We start from the raw sequence: 17,882 nt of genomic DNA, 5'->3' as shown, positions 1-17,882 counted from the left end.
CCAAGCTGCCCCCTCAGCTGCAGGGGACAGAACAAACCATGTGGTCTAAAGTGACAGAATAGGTGCAGATCACTTTTAACTTTCTTCTTTCTGCTCTGCTTGTACCTGGTGGTGAAAATAAATACACCAAAATGCATGGGGACATTCCAGTTTCTCCTTCAGCAGTTCTCACCCTTTCCATATTCCTGCCCCACAGCCCAGACTGTTCTCCTGATGGACCAAACTTAATCTGATATTTTGGTAGATACAAGAGCTGGATCTACTTTTGGGCAGGACATTTTGCAAGGCACTACATTGTGACCTAGCTCCCCCATCAGAGCAAAGAGATGTTGTTTCATTCCACATTTTAGGCATTTTTTCAATTTATCCAAGACATAATCCATATATTTTTGCATCTGGAGGTTTTTGCATCGTGATGGCAACTTTCTTTGTTACAAACATCTGGTCAAGCAGAATCTTACGAAGAAAGGCCACAGATTCAGTGCCAGCCCTGAAATCTAAGAGTTGGGTGATGGCTGAGTAAGGCAGAGGACACACAGCAAGGACTGAATTTCCCTCTTCTGTCAGGGCTGTGTAATTCAGTGTTTGAATCTTTAGGTCAATGAGAAAGAGGTCAAGAGAGTTGGGAAAAAGAAAAAAAAGAGATTAATTCTGCAGCCTAAGGACTACTTATAGTTCTTTCACTCTTTTATTTTATTATATTGCTCATTGCCTTTTTTTTTTCTTTAATACCTTGAGTTTCTTAAGTAACACTAATATTTTTGACAGTTTTATGGGGAAAGAAGAGAAGTAACTCTAAACTGAATGACATTTCTGGTTTGATTTGGATATATTGGAGGGGTGATAGGAATGGAGGAGTTTAAAGTTTAGTCTCAGAATAAGAAGTAAACTTCACCTTGAAACGAATAGGAATCATGAGTTTCCATAATGACATTGTACCAGCAACACATTCTTCATTTTTCCTGAGGCTGTTGGTAAACAAAAAAAGATGTTAAAAAAAAAAATTAACTCTACAGCTGTGTTGGAGCTAAATGATTATTTTCCCATACAAGAGAAACAAAGTCATGTGTAACAATAATGTCAGAAAAACCCTAGAGTGATCTTTATTTCCAGTCAAATGATGAGGATGAAAAAGAGAACAATAGAAAAACAAAGATGAATGTGAATTCGCAGCAAATGTTCCTCATTTTCTTTTCTCCCTCTCTCAGTTTGTTCAGGGTTTGCAGCTAACCCATGATTAGTCCAGCTTTACCTTTAACATTTTTTCACATGTTGATTAATGAGGGAAGGCAGGCTTTGAAGCCACTTTCTTCTCCCAGACAGGTGCAGTGTTTTAACTGTGAAAGAGTTGACATGTGAATTATTTGTAAAGAGGGAGCTATCTAAACACATCATTAGCAAAGGACAAAAAGCATTGACCTAACCTGGTGCCACAGCACTTTCAAATCTTTGGTTGTTTTCCAACTTACTGATTGTTTAAAGGTTTGCCATCATTATTGGCAATACTTATTTTTTTCTCCATTATTAAATTCCGGTTGTGAAAATCAAGGGTTAGATTTGCATGGGGATCTTTTCCCTTTGTCAAGTATTGCCAGTATCTATGGCATGTGTCATAATTCAGGTAATGTAATTTTTGGAAAACTTATGTGCTTATCATGAAGGATTAAAGTACAATTTGTTGATGCAATATTGTCAAAAACCCACTCCCACTTCACTAAGAAAAGAAAGCTATTGGTAATCAATTGCTTCATTTATTGTGGTTTATAAGTTGTTTCCTGTGGAACAAAACTATGTCTCTCATGTTTAAGTTTTATTGTATGCTCAAATTTAAGCACATGTCAACAAGCTTTTTACGAATTTAAGCCTGTGTACTTCTGAATTGTTAAATCCTATTCAGAAATATTTTAGAAGAGTTACTGATTTTGACATGGTGGGGGGTTGAAACAGTGAATCCACAGTTGACCAAAACAAAATTTCTTTTATCTAAGTAGTCTTTTTACTTTCCTCAGAATTTAATAAAATCCATTTTACATCTATAGGTCAGGAACCAAAGACCACATTAAACATTCAAGTGAAAGGTTAAAGATCTACTGCCAAGTAATGAAATGCCAGGTGTTTATGAAACTCCAGAGCCCTGTGGGGAGGAAAGTAGAGGAGAAAGACAGGAGGAGTTCTGAACCTATGGGTAAAACAACATAAACAGGATACCAAAAAGAGAAGTGAGGGGGGGAAGCAGTAATGAAGTGTTGCTGAATATGTGTGAAATCGGAGCCATAATTTTATCCTGCCAGAGGAGTAGAAAGAAATGAACAATGAAGGCACAGAGGAGGAGGTGACAGTCAGCCTAAATCAATGTCCAAGGTTAACACAGGACATTGTGTAGGAACATTGCTTCATTAAAAATAGGACTCATGATGGGCTGGGATTAAGGGACACAACCAGTTTAGACTTCTACCTTCCTCTGCAGTATCCCAAGGCAGGGGGGGGGACAGCTCCATCAGTTAACACATTTATGGCTATTACACAAATGGCAAATAGTTATGAGTAGCAGGGTGCTGGACTTGGGGGTCCAGAGATCTTTTCAAGTCTAGATCTGCCATTATTCTGCCTTTCTTTCACTGAAAAGAGGCGAAGCCCTAGTGAGGGCACTTTGGACTGGCACCCAGCCAGCCAGAACAGCCAACTGGAGCCCTTCCAAGTGTGGGAGGTTGTCTTGACACAGCTGTCAAGACGCTCTAGACTACAATACTGGCAGAGCCACCGGCAGGCAGATGCTACTGCTGCGATTGCATCAAGCCCCAAGCTCAAAGACATCAGTGCTGTTTTCACTCAGACAATGTGGGAACTTGGTCTTTGCACAGTGCCTTATGAAACCCAAATGTCTGGAAGTTAGCTGCTTCTTCCCATGCTTTTCCCTCAATTTCGCAAACTTGGACCTTCATGCTGACACGAAGTCTGGGCAGAAGAAAGGGATTTCCTTGTCGTGTTGCAGCAGCCGGGCCTCCAAACACTTCCACCTGGGCCCTGCTCCAGCTTCTCTCTGTGGAGCACAGCACCACAAGGAAAACACCTGCCCTAGACATTTTTCTTCCTACAGCTCCTTATTTGTGGACTCTTTTATAAATTCTATGCTCCTGTTTTTACTATAAAAAAAGGAACTTTTACTTGGAGTGAAGTGTCACTAGCTGATCCAACTGAGGACTAGTGCCCTGTGGTGTGGGTTCTGTGAAAGAAGAGTGGCCTTTTCTGCTTTGTTTCCCTGTTATCTTCTGTGCATGTGCTCGTGGCTTGACCATAATTTCTCTGATTTAAGCTCAGTGTGGTAAATCAGCAGTAGCTTGTGCTCTTGTAGCACCTGTTGTCAGGACAATCGATTTTCCAGGAACTTCCTGAAATTTGTATCATTTCACCCTCTGGGTACTGAGTAGACATGCTTATATACAGTTTACAAACAATGAAGCTAAAGTTTCCAACAGCAACAACTGGGGGCAGGAGCCAAAAAATACTTGACCAGAGAAAAAGGCAACCAGAGCTATAATCTGACCTGCTTTTGTAGCAGCTGATTTCTTGTCTCTGCTGCTCTCATACCATTGGAAGTGCACAGGCCTATATCCATCCATCCATATTGACTTGCCTACATACCTGTCTAATCCATATGTTACTGAAGACTGTTACAGCTGAAACAGTAGGAAACAAAAGTCTCTCTGTGGTTGTATTATATTTATGTGTATTGTTTTTTCTGGTGATCTCAATATGGTCTCTCAAGCTTTTTTAATGATTTCAGGGTCATTGTCATAGAAACTTAGAAAAGAGTAAAGCTAAAAGCCCTGGAAGGTCATCTCATCCATCTCTTTGCTCCAAGAGACTTTATTATGATAAAGTACTAGTGAGTTAGAATCATAACAGATGGAGAATCATATGTATGTATAAATTTTTTCCCATGAAGTAGCAGAGGGAATCGTGTGCAGATTTTTTACATAAAGAAACAGTGTGTAGCTTACCCACTGTGAATAAATCTAATTTAGTCATCTTTATGCCTCCCTGATCTTCATCTTCTGAAGTTTGCTGGAGGGTCAGATGTGCACTCTGGGAAATTTTCCAGATTCTGTGTTGGTTCTTTCTGCCCACAGACCCCCCTTCTCAAACCCCCTACCCGGCCTTGAGCTGAAGTTTTCCCCCATGGTATTGATGCCACCAGCAGGGCCGAGGCAGCCTCCAGCAGCAATCCAGGTCTGAAGTGCCAGCTGTGCTGCAGCCTCTGCGTGGCAGCAGAGCACAGCACGCCCGGGAGGGAGCAGCTTGGGACACGCTGGTGTCAGTTTTGAAGGAAGTGCTGGTGTTGGACATCGGGAGTTAGGGCTCTGCTTTCTACTTCACCCTCTGCTACTCATCTTTATATGGTCTTTGGCAAATCACTTACCTTCTGTGTTTCCCAGCTGCAGAAATACTTGGGTGCCCAGTGCCCCATCCTGTTTTTTGGTTTGTTTTTGGTTTTCTTTTTCTTTTGAAGGGGGATGCTATTTTTTGACTTAGGTTATTTTGGAAATAATTTTCAGATTACCAGATAGTTACTTACCTGACAGTGTTACTAGTCTTAAGGTACACCTTCTTTTAACATGTAAGACCCATATTTTTTTAAATATTTCTATTTGTAAATGAAATTACAGCTCCACACTTGCAGACTTCAGCTCCCACTTGCAATCTTGCTGTTTTGTTCAGGGTTTTGGGTTTTTTTTGTTCTTATTTTTCTCTTAGTTATTCTTCACAGATCTTAGCAATAAAAGAACCATACTTTGTTTTATCCATCCAGCCTTACTCTGCCTGCTTTTAATCACATCTCAGTGAGTCAAAGTCAGGATCAACTTCCTTTTGTAAAACTTGGTTGAAGAAGATCAAAACCACAGCATTTCTCTTTAAAAATCAATAGTAGTTTTCATATCCATTGTAACAGGGCCTCAGCACTGCAGATATATACAAGCACTCTGGTATTTTGGGTGTATTACAGATACCTCAAAAAGAGCAGTTAAAAAAATGAATGGGATTTGTGGCAGTAAATAGCTCCCCTTCCTTGGAGAATGCATCTTCCCTCACTGCACTGTGGTGTGATGAGTGTTGCTGTCTGTCCTGTCAGCTGTACAGAATGTGTCTTTTGCTACTGCATGCTGAGTGTCCATGATCCAGATGTTGCAGTCAGGAACAGGACTCAGACCCCGAAGGAACTGCTAGTATCTGTCCCAGCTGCACCTTAGGGATGGGACACGCCGTGTGCCAGCCAGGCCTTGTCTCCACCAGCATAGCACTGACACACATCTCATTTTGACCATGAGACTCACCTCCTGTGTTCTTTTTTTGTCCGACCCCACAGCTGAAGGCTGATGAAAGGATCATTAAAACGGAGCATGGGCTGCTGATCCGCAGCTTGCAGAGAAGGGACGCAGGAGCCTATTTCTGCAAAGCCCAGGAGCACACCTTTGTCCACACCATCGTGAAGCTGAATTTAAATGTCATCGAGAATGGACAGATGGAAAGCACTCAGAAAACTGAGGACGAGGAGGGCCGGGTGAGGGATTTGCTGACGGAGTCCCGGCTGAGGTACAAGGACTACATCCAGCTGGTCAGCAGCCCCAGCTTTAGCCTGGATGAGTACTGTGAACAGATGTGGCACCGGGAGAAGCGGCGGCAGCGGAACAAAGGTGGTGCCAAATGGAAGCATGTGCAGGAGATGAAAAAAAAGCGAAACCGAAGGCACCACGAGCCAGCCAGGCCACCATCGACGTAGTTTGTAAATGCTATTTAAAGAAAGGACATTTTCCGTGAAAAAAAAATACTGTGTTCTGGTTTTGTGCATCTTGCCTATGAATTAGTACTGCTTCTTATTGAAATCAGAAAACTTACCATCACTATTAATCTGTGTGAGACTGTACAGTGGGATTCAATGCCAAATGAGATGTTTCTTATTGGAGTGCCACACACCAGGCAGTAATTTCAAATGCATTCATTAAAAAAGAAAAGATGTACACTGTTAGCTAATTTCTGGGTAGCCTTAGACTTCGTGAGCTGTGTTCTTTACTTCTTGCATAATTTTCACATAGGATTTAGTGTCTGTGTTCCTGTGTTAACATTTGCTGCCACATTCCACCCCAGAGGTGGCTACGTTTCAGGGGAAGGCAGATGTACTTCCAGTTCTTTGGCATCTTTCTGAGTAAGAAGCATGGTAGAAATGTGTGACAGATCTGCAAAAATACCCACTAATTTACCCACTGGGCCTGTATACAGGCACATGGGTGAGGTTTGCTAGCACAGAGAGGCACAGCAAAAAATCAAATTAAGTTTTGGCTTAGGGACAGCATTCATTCTCCCCATAAAAAAGAGAAAGCATAATCATAGTTTAAGAGAGGGGAATTACCGAGCATTACTCAAACTCGTTAGTGTTTGAGTAGCCACCAGTTTGCAGTCCATGTGCTGAAATGAAATGTTGACTCTAATTGAAATTGCCACCTAGATGTTTGGGAGTAAATTTCCTAAGTGGTCCATGGGAGGTATGTGCACAAATCCTATTAACAAATAATGGGATTCCTGCCTGCACCTCTCCTATGTCTCTAAAGGTTTGACGCTGACTGTTTCTCTGGCCCTTTTCTGGGTTTGTTTTATGCAGAGGAAAAGAAAATTAAAAGACAACAACAAGGCTAAATGAAAGACGATGAGGGAAAATATTTAGTGGCTGAGACCAGTGCTCTTGACACAGAGCTGACATTCCTCAGATGTGTGTATCCTTTGGGATTTTTTTCTCAAAGGTCTTCTGTATTTTTAAGTTGAAAATTTGCATTGTTGGAATTAATACTTTTATTATAATTAAATAAGAGATGTCCACATGTAAATAAAACTTGAAAGTTAGAAATTTGCTGTATACCATAATTTCATTTGTAAAGTATTCCTTTTTCCTTGGTTTATATTTTGAGTTTAATAATGTAAATTTTTCCACAGAAACAAATACTGGCCTCATCCTTGTCTATTTTACATTGATATTATTCATCTGATTTTATTCCTGATATGCAGCAACAAACACAAGCTCAAAATCAGGCCTACTGTCTCCTCTCATGAGTCACAGCCCCCCTCTCCTCTCTTCCATCTAACCTCCCTCCCTTTTGCCTTTCACGCCTTTTTGAGTGTGAAATGACAAATTAGCCACTTCCTCACATGGAAGAGAGCTTTGATGGATACCAAAATGACAGACTTTGCTTGTTTCTCATGCATTCTACAGATCTTGAGAGCAAAGTCTGTGGGAAACCCGTGCAATTGATGTACACCTCATTAAGGGACCAAAACTGTTGGCTCTGAAGCACTTGCCCGTGCTGGTGTTTGTGTGCGCATTCAGTCACAGATCTAAAATTGTGCAGGTCCAATTTGCATCTTTGTTCATTTCCTCTCTGTTGAAAGTCGGATATGGTAAAGTGTTTGTCAGATTTCAGAAAGGAATCTCAGCTTACCCACGTTTCTTGTAAAACCCGAAAGCTGCGTTTGCATGTGTTGTACAAAAGCCAGCGATACCATATGTCATTAATTTTAGATGCTTTTTTAATAGGAGATATATGAGTTAATTAGGAGATATTAGATAGCATGCATACAATGCTTTGATAGTGTAAAGCACTGAGTGCTAAATATTATAAAATACATCTGTGGAGAAAAGGGAATTTCTCAGCACAGGACCTTTAATCAGCAGAAGGACTGATGCTGAAGATACTAACCAGTCATACAGTACTTTGAGAACATGCAGAGAACTTCTTGGCATTTTTGCTGCAAAAGAATGTAGACCAGGCATTTCACAAGAGGCTCATCAATTTGGATACCTTGATTTTAAGGCCAATTAAGACTACTTAGAGAAGGTATGGGGATGTATTAAACTACTACATGTAAAGTGCAGGGATACTTAATATTGTTGGCTGGAAGATTATGCTGTCACCATATAGAACCTGCCTAGTAATTCCTTACTAGATTTTTATCAGTCCACAAAGTCCCATTTCTCTAGCTTGGACATTAAGGAAATGAGTGGAACCACACCAAGGCTATGGAATGGCAGGTGGGCTGCATTCACATGCACTGGTAAAGGATCCACTCTTCTCATCAGTGGTGACATGGTACTTCAATTATTGAATGTCAGACTACTCTCATCACATGATGCCTACTTCATAAAAAAGCAAACCAGGGTCATCTTTTGTACTTTTTCTCCTCCATGAAAGCTAAATCATCTGATTTATGTTTAGGTGTGATTGGAGTTTGCATTCCACAAATGAACCCCCCAACTGACTTCAGCAGATATCTGGGATAAGGGTATCCGTACTGGGAACATTAGATTTAAATGGTTGAATTAAAATGTTACGCTCTTAAAAACTACTTCAATTTCTTTTATTTCAAATGTTCTTGCAATGAGATTCTTTTTAAAGAGATGACCTCATAAGTCTGGGGTATAGTGGTAGCATAAAACCCCAAGTGAGATATAAGGCCTCTTCCATCATGGGAAATAAATTCAATATCCTCCAAACCAGTGTGTTACATTGGGTTCATGCCACCCCAGGGAACATATTTAATAATCCTGCATAGATAAAAGTCTCTATTTTGGTATACTGGGTAAGATGAATGCTGTAGCTGGCAGGGGTAGCACGTCTCATATAGTGCAGGTAATACACATGCAAGGAAGCCAGGGGACCTTGGAGACCAAGGAATGAGGGGGATAGATTGCAAATCACTACTGGAGGTAAGACAGGGTTTTGTTAGGCAGGACTCAACAATGCAAACACAAGAACAGGAACAGGAGGAGCAGTGGGTCTTTCCCACAACCTGCAGTCCCAGAGGGAGGTTCAGAAGATGAGCTCGACCAGAAACTGTAACAGAGGAGTATCCCCCTCTTTTCAAAAAGATTTCATCTTTTGTATAATTTAGAGGCTCAACTTGAAGTCTGCTTAAATTTCAGTTCAATGATTTGGGGATCACCTGCGCTGCTGTAAGCTATACTATGAGCCACAACAGGCCCGTAGTTAAAGTGAAACTGAGCCCTGCCTTTTTCAAGAGCTCCATAAAAATTTAAGTTGAATGAGTTTTTGGTACAGAATGGAAAAAAGTTGCCTCCACATTAATAACTGTAGCTTTTAAACAGATCTCCTAGTGCATTGATCCAAATATCATGAGGTTCAACAAGGCCAAGATTAGGTCCTGCATTTTGGCCACAAAGAAACCCCTGCACTGCTACAGGCTGGGACAGGAGTTGGAAAGTGGCCCAGTGGAAGAGGAACTGGTGGTGCTGGTCCTCTGTGGCTGATCATGAGCCAGCATATCCCCAGCTGGCCAAGAAGGTCAGTGGCACCTGGGCTGTATCAGGACTAGCGTGGCCATCAGGACCAGGGAAGAGATTCTTCCTCTCTGCTCAGCACTGGTGAGGCCACACCTCGAGTGCTGTGTCCACCTCTGAGCCCTTCCAACTTGAAAAGGACAAGGAGATACTGGAGTGTGTCCAGAAAAGGGCAGGGCTTGTGAAATGACCAGAAAACATCTTCTGAGGAATGACTGAGGGAGCTGGGAGTGCTTAGTCTTGAGGAGACTCAGTTGAGACCTCATCATTCTCCACAGCTTCTGAAAGGAGGGTGTAGTGAGGTGTGGGCCAGCCTTTTCTGCTGTGCCTGCAGTGAGAGGACCAGAGGAAATGGCTTCAAGCTGAGACAGGGGACATTCAAATTAGATATTAGAAAAAAATCTTTTTCTGCCTGGGTGGTCAGGCAATGGAATGGGCTGCCCAGAGAGGTGGTGGAGTCACCCTCCTTGGAGGTGTTTAAGAGGCAGCTGGATCTGGTGCTGGGTGATGTGGTTTAGTGGTTCAAGGGTTACAGGGGCAATGCTGGGCTGACAGACTAAATGGTCTAAAAGGCCTCTTCCAATTTTATGGTTCTATGATTCTAATCTCTGTTTCTATATGATACAAGATATTTATTTGAATATGCATTCAACAGGGATTACAGTTATTAATACATTGTCTTTTTCTTCAACAAAACCTTCTATTGACCGTACTTCAGCAACAGGTCAGTGCTGGACTGAACCAAAGTGGTTTCAAGCAGATTCTTAGAATAACCAACACAATGTGAGCTGTAGTTATAAAAATGCTGAAAACTGATATAAGCTTTAAAGCCCAACAGGGCTCTAAACTTTGCAGCCATCTTGCAGTCAGTTAAAATAAAACAGAAAATGGGATTAGCAGAAAAAGGAATAAAGTATTAACACTTACTCTGACAAACTTGTTCTGTTACTGGAAACCATTCCAACAACAGGTGTGAATGTGTGCTCATGCCATAAGCAAATACTTTTCCCTCTAAGCAGTTAAGCTTATATTGCTTGAGGTATCTAAGAGCCTGAGTACTTTCCAGCTCATATGTAGATTTTGAACCCAGTTCTTATATCATTCATAATGAAGTAATTAGGCTAAATGCTACAGATATCCCCTGGTTTATGTGCTTTTGAGATCAGAAGATCCCTACAGTTCGAATGCTATGAACCTCTTATTCAAACCATTATGGATATTGATCTTCATTTAACATTTCAGATAATGAATAATTATTTGTTATCATTACTCACTGATCATGTAATGAGCCTGTGTCCCATAATAACGTCTCAATATTTAATAACAGCTAATGGAAATCGAGTTTGCTGACATTTTTTCATACGAGTGTATCTGTACAGGACTGCATATACAAATGTCTTCTGTTTATTTTGTAACAGAGGTTAATTTGCAAAAGGCAAATGCAGTTTCAAAGAGTCAAGGTTCATCTCAGCCTCCGCTGACAGCAGAGATTAAAATCTTTTTGGAACTGATCTGAAGTCTAAGTACACTATAATCTATAGTCTGGTAGTCAAATCCCAAATCTATGTGCTGCTCTGTGGAGTATATTGCCCTGGTTCTTTTTGCACACAGTTATAGATGAGATGTGGAGGTCTAAGGAATTACATCTGCATGAATGGAAAATTAAGCCCACATGTCTCTCTAATATATTCTGTTCCATTTTATAAACTTTAAATGGTCTCCCATGTAATATTTTACCATAGTGTTGCTAATGTTACCCTGAACTAGGCTGCTGTCATTAGCTGAAGTGTGACATTCTTCGCAGTTGTAATCCAGATTTCGAGGTTTGTAAAGTAAGTTCATTACAGTAGAAAAAATGAAGTCATGTGAAAAGAGTTTAATTATTAATTGTACAAAACAGATTTATAAGATTTGACTTCCATATATCAAAATAGTGGTTATCCGAAAATGTGTTAGAAACACCAGGATTTATTTTCCCTTTTTGTACAGGTAAGGCTACAAAACAAATTGTTATCTTGAGGTTCTGTCTTGCCAATGTGTGTCTGAAACATCTGGTGTGACAGCTGTGGCAAGACTTGTTTTTTATCTGCTTGATCTTTTCTTCTCCCAGTAAGTCCATTGTCCCCTGCCTTTCAGACTCTGCTCTAGCAGATAACCCCACTTTTATATGGAGGAGGACTTTGGAATCAGGTGTTCTGTGACATATAAACATCCCTGCACAGTCTGCCTTCAGATCCGTAGTGTGAACTTTAGCATTCAGTTTCAGATGCAAACCGGACACTGTGAGGTAAATTGGAGACCAGGTGGAGTTTTCATTCACAAAGAAAATTTTTGGGGCTGTTGCTGAGAGGTCTCCTTTCTCTTTTTGCTGATGTGGTTGCTGTGTATAATTTAAAATCAAACTATTTTGTGCTTAAAAGCATAACATTTCCCACATGACTTAAAAAAAAACAAAAAGAAGAACATTTCCAGGTGATTTAATTTTAATATGGACTGCTGGTCCAATATCAATGCAATGGTTCAGGTACTACAAGCCAAGAAAATAATCTGTCCAAACAGCAATGGATGTGATATCTGTAAGGAGCCTGGACACATCTCAGTTTTGGTGGTATTTCATATTCTTCTTCCTTCTCCCTGTGGTATAGAAGTGCTTTGGCTGGATTTTGGGAATTTTTTGGGGTGGTGGAGTGTTTTTTTCAGTTTGATTTTTTTGGGAGGGCCTCTTTTGGTGGTCTGGGTTTTTCAGGCTTTTGGGGTTTTTTGGTTGGTTGGTTGGTTTTTGTTTGTTTTATTTTGTGTGTATGCGAGTGTTTGGTTTGCTTTTTGTGTTCCACTCTTTTTTCTTTCATGCTGTTTCTCCTACTAAAAGGAACCATGCCCAAAGCCAGATGCTTTCCAGTGGTGCAATATGTGACAAAGCAAAAAGAGCAACAGAAGGCTTGGCAGGTATTTTGGTACGGAGATGGCACAGTCCATTTGCAAGACACGAAATCTTAAGGCTTAAATGACTATGCTGAGAGTTCAGAGACCTTAGTGCACTTCCCCGGCCCAAGTGGAAACTGCAGTTAGATTTATAGAAAGTATGTTTTAATTGATTAATTTTTTTTCTTAAAATATTTTTAAAATCTGCATTTTCAAACCTCTCTTTGCAAAAAAACCCCAAAAAACCCAAACCAAACAAACTAAAAAAGTCCCCAGAAGATCAAAGAGAAATCATCATCAGAGGTTTTTCATATCCTCCTTCAGAGATTTCATGTAACTTTCTCCCAGGATGCTTTTTGTAGAAATTAATTGTAATAATCACATATTAAGACTGCCTGTGAACATGTCTTGGCTGTAAAAAGTGGATGAAAAGCATATGAGTCTATGAAAATAAAATGAAAAAATGAAAAAATACTGTTTCCAAATATTTACATTCTTTTTCAGTTTTGGTGATGATGCATCTCCATCCCATCTTCCCCATGACTGTCTCAGAATGTCTATTGGCTGGGAAGAATGGAGATTTTACAAGAGAGAGTTTACAAGTTTACAATATAATCTCCAAATTACAAATTCCAAAATGAAAAGTCACATTAAATGGACTGGATGGAAGGATTATGATTAATATCTCACTTTTGGCCAACAAAGATTGCATTTCCTCTTAAAGTGAAATTTATGACTCTGCCCAGCACAGGAATTATGTGCCATATAGCTTCTTTTTTTATTTGTAAGGCGTAAGTGGTTCTCAGGTTGGTTTTGAGAGTTAGGATGATTTTCACTCTGTAATAAAACTATTTATAGAGTAATAAGACTGAAGTATCTATTTGTACATGTTGCAGCTCATTGAGTTGATATTATAGCAGAAGTATAGCTTAAATAATCTACATTTTTGCCAGACCTGCTGGACTATCACGTATTTTGATTTTATATGCAAAGGTAACTGAAACGAATGTATATTTCATTAGTACTAGAAGAAACAGAAAAATCTGAGGTTTTGCCTCTTTTTTAAGCCCATGCAAAACTACAACATAAAACACAAGATTTCAGAGAAGCAAAGTCTGCAGCATGCTATGGAAATGGCAAGGGTTAAGGTTCAGTTATCTGAACTGTCTTAGAAGTCTTTCCTGAGTGAGGACTGTCTGAGATTCACCACTCCACTGAGAATGTGCTTAAGGCCAGCAGAGTGACTTTACAGACAACTTAGAGAAGCAATGGGTTGCACAGTGGTTGATGCAGAGCAATACACAATAGGTAGCTCTATGCTTATTCATTTAAATTCAATAATAGCTTTTTAATGCTTAGGTGATTAGCGACAACCATTGTCCTTGAAGACTACACTGACATTGTGCTTTAAAGTTACCCTCAAGGCAAATTGATCACCCATCCATCTTGGGCTGTCTCAGGACCACCTTTGGCTCTAGAGTGTGATTGTCTCTCAGCCCTCAAAGTGTTTTCAGGATAACTGGCGAGAAGGAAGTTCTGTTCATTTTTTAGTCAGGCATTGCTGCATCTGTCCACAGTTACAGGGAGAAAGTAGTTTTTGAGAAAAAAATATCTCTAGTCAGGAAAATAAATAGGCTGACTGGTCCACCTCCTGTTCTAGCCTTCAGCACAGCACCCTGTGTTTCAGGGGATTTATGGAAGGTTAAGGAGGCTAATTTGTTAACAGACGGTCAGCATGTTATTTCCAAGGACGGCCGCATCGCTGCTCTCAAGGATGCCTGTTTCCCAGTCCCATGCTGTGTCCATTAGACCACTGTGCTCCTGACCCTTTTCTGGGAAAGGTCTCAGGGTACTGCTGGCCTGAAAGCCGATGCCAAATCCCAACTGCGGCAGTAGCATTCTGCTCACCTAAATTCCACCTGCAGTTGCAATTGGATACGGCATTCTTCATTTCCGAGCCTGAACTCTTGTTTCTGTGTTACCATGCGCTGCTAAACAGCTGCTGTGTTCCCCCTCTCCCTCCCCTGTGCTCCCCCACTCCCTCCCCGCAGGTGGCTGCAGTTGATAATGTCTCATGTAGGATCAATCTTAGTCCCATTGAAGTAAGTGGGAATTCTGCCAGCGTGTCCCAGATCTGGCTCCGCATCCAGCTGGTAAAGCACTTCCAGCTCCTGCAGGAGAAGAGGTGCTCGGCACAGCCCGGCTGATTAGCCACGTTCATTAGCAGAGGCGGGTGTCAGAGGGAGAGAAAGAACAAGAGAAATCCTTCAGCTTCCTTCTGACACCACAGGCTCGGTAAGAGCTTAAATGCAGCACTGGTTTGTGTGCACTCAAGGAAACAAAAGCTAATTAAGCTGAAATCTGTCATTTTCTCTGTAAGAGTTTAGCAGGGTCAGACTTCAAGACAATTAGTGATGAGTCTCAGGAAGATGCACAGAGGCTCTTCTGTAGCTGCTCAGAAACATTTCCAGCACTGATTGGCTTCCTGAGCTCTCCCTGCTCCACTTTTTTCCATGTGTGATGCCTCTTTCCAGGCCCTCGGAATCCAGGAGGGCTGTTAGCTGAGGAAGTCTGTGCTTAAGAGCTGTGAGGTAAAATCCGGCCCTTCACAATTCAAATGGCGGGAAGTGTTCTGGGACGTGCTCACACACAGAGTCCATATGTACTGTGAAAACAAGCTAACAGGCTGTTCATAATCATTTATATTTCTGCAATGTAAAACATGGTTCAGGGGGTACTTAGGGGTTCATATATTTTGCACCACTGCGTCCACATAGTTACTGTGCAGAGCAACAAGGGATAGTGTTGCAGAATGAGAGAATCTGCAGTTCCCAGGCACGTTTCTGCAGGAATGCTCATCAAACACTGAACAAAAATGCACACCAGCTTAGACAGGACAATTTATGAATTGCTAATACACATTATCTCCCTCCCTAGTTCTGCTTTAAATTCTTTATAACAATTTGTAACTGAATATATAAACGGAAAAAGTTAGCAAGCAGTTTTAAGAGTTGCTAGATTAAGCTGAAGTGTTGTTAGGACAGGAAATGACAAATCTTGACTCTTTGGCCAAAGTCTGATTCTTTGCCTTGCAATAAAAGTGTTAATGGCTATCATTCTTAACATCTTCCAGTGTTGCAAATACATTTCATTGCAATTACATCTTCCAGTGTTAGGTGCATTTCCACACAAAGGAAGGAGCAAGCTGCTTCTTCTCTGCTTCTCTCACAGTTAGGTGGGGTTCTTAACTTTCTCCCAAGAAAACTTGGCTTTTGTTTTTTCCTTCATAAAGAAAACAACCATAAACAGTGTTTGGACTGTATCTGCTAACATGTACTAGACTTGCTTGTCTCTGTGGATGGATCAATGTCAGGGATTTCAAGTTGAGCACAGGTGCTGGCTTGTGCAGCACTGAAACTGTTGTTTTAGCCTTGGAAGTTGACAGCTTGGGCACATAGGAGTATTTTAAAAACACTCACATGAGAGTCATTATCATTAAGGTTTATTATTTAAGGAAACACAACATTTTGTTATTAAATCAAAGTAATAATATTTTTTGGGTGATGCTGCCATACAGGGAAGATGGGTAGCAAAATGAAATTGTTGCTGGCCTTTAAGGTAAAGGCCTCAGATATCAGCATCTAAGGTAAACTGCTGCATTTCCCAAAGCACAGTGGTGGACAGATTTTTGAAGAGCAGTTTTCAAGATTAACAATAAGAAAGTTGTGGGAAACACTGATAATTCTCCTTTAATGAAGAGAAGACTAGAAATTCCCTGTTTCTTAATCTGATACAAGTCAGATATTTGCTGCCAGGTCAGTAAATCATAATCATATTCTCATGGAATGTACTTTTAGTAAAGTATGTTGCATGAAACAAGCTGTGCTGGTTTCAGCTGGGGCATATTGCACCTTTCACTTCAGATTATTTTTTTTGTAAAAAGAAATAGTAGGAGAACATGAACAGGCAACAATCAACCCTTCTCAGTCTGCATATTGTTTCCTTTGTGTCTTTTCCTTCCACCTGGTAAGTATTTTTACTTCTTGTTATATTTTTCTCTTTCTTGTTTCTGAGGAGATGTCATATTCTCACATGGGGTATATTTCAAAGTGCATTCCTGATTGTAGGACGTTTAAAACATGTTGAAGAGGGTAACAATGTTTTCACTTAATACTGTCTAAGCTCCGTTTTGTAGAGGTGCCTTTATCTCAAGAATTCATAATTCACTTGTTGCATACTTCATCTTCCCTCCTTGGTCCTTTTCCATGTCACTAAAACAGCCTATGAAGGTCCTCTTTGACAAGTGAAAATGCTCTGGAATATGAGTGGTAGGAAGCACATGCTATTTTACACACTGATGCAACTCCATTCTGTTCCTATTAAAAGAATTTTTTCATCATGAGTGCTCTTATCCTTTTTCTCCACACACAACACTAAAACTTCTGGGTTTTATTTTCTACCTTTTGTTGTTTGTGATATATGTTCTGCTTTTGTTTAGACTGGAAGGAGACCTTTTTTATTCATAACAGAATGTAGGATTACATTCATGGATTGAAGTTATTTGAAAGAGGAAAACAATACAAAGAAACTGCCAAAATTTCAGACATCATACGAGAAGCTTGTTTTATGCAATGTGCAATCAGTTGGTTAAATGAAGCGACAGGAACTCAAAGACCAGGAAAGTATGTGTGGAAGGCAGCAGCATGTGTCTCTGTTACACCACGGTTTTTCAAAGATGAATCTTTTAATTTGCATAATACATTTAATCACAAATCTGAACTTTGGCTGAGGCACACATATAAATAATTACAATTACAGGAGCATAGTAACAGCAATACGTGTTAGTAAAGTTGAGAAGATTTAAGATTTATTGTTCTTCTTGGACAGTGATTTGATATGTGATACTTGCAGGAGAGAGAAATCCAAAATGCGGACCCTTGATCATAGCTTTTGGGGAACAGTGAGAGATAATGTGTAAAGCACTTTTAATGACAGATCCTAAATATATTAGGACAAAGTAAGTCCTAAACTATCTGAGTGACTAGGACTGTGTTGTAATGAGTGTCATAAACATCAGTGTTTCAAGGATGGCAGAATGAATAAAATATTTTACACTGAAATGAAAATTATAGAATTTTTTTCCTTTCTCTTGATAAAGAACTAATGGAAATGATAATGTGTTTTCTGGTTTGTATTATTTTGGGGAAAATACATCTGTGAATGTGCCAAATGTCTGTTCAAAATAAGAAATAAGATATACAGATGTTGCGTATTTGGCCTGTGTCTTTGTAGATAGTGTAGCAGAAGCACATTATTTAAAAAGAAAAAATAAAAATCTTTCAAAGCCTTTTCTGAAATGCTGTTTTATAGACCATACACAAGGATCTTATTTTATTACAAAAGATATTCTATCAAAGGCTATTGGCAAAAGCCATCATTATCTGGATGTGTCATTTGTAGCTTTACTTCCTACTGAAATATGGGATCCATCTGCTCACTGATCACAGGATAACAGCCATCATTCCCACTTGCTTATCATAAATGATATATCTGAAAATATCAGAAATGTGATGGAGTACAATCCCAACCCCTGGTCAGTTTCTTCAATCATTCATAG

The 17,882-nt window shown here is 40.1% G+C and overlaps 1 protein-coding gene across 1 annotated transcript in view; it reads left to right on the top strand.

Moving 5' to 3' along the window:
• SEMA3D (semaphorin 3D) overlaps positions 1-7,002 on the top strand; it is a 130,989-nt gene extending 123,987 nt beyond the window's left edge. The window contains exon 18 of the mRNA XM_048301099.1: positions 5,366-7,002. Coding sequence (XP_048157056.1) covers positions 5,366-5,779 — 414 coding nt within the window. The 3' untranslated portion in view covers positions 5,780-7,002. The remainder of the gene's footprint in view (positions 1-5,365) is intronic.
• The last annotated feature ends 10,880 nt before the right edge of the window (positions 7,003-17,882 follow it).

The sequence above is a fragment of the Corvus hawaiiensis genome, chromosome 4, assembly GCF_020740725.1.
Source record: "Corvus hawaiiensis isolate bCorHaw1 chromosome 4, bCorHaw1.pri.cur, whole genome shotgun sequence".
NCBI classification, from domain to species: Eukaryota; Metazoa; Chordata; class Aves; order Passeriformes; family Corvidae; genus Corvus; species Corvus hawaiiensis.
This window is presented reverse-complemented; position numbering and strand designations above follow the sequence as displayed.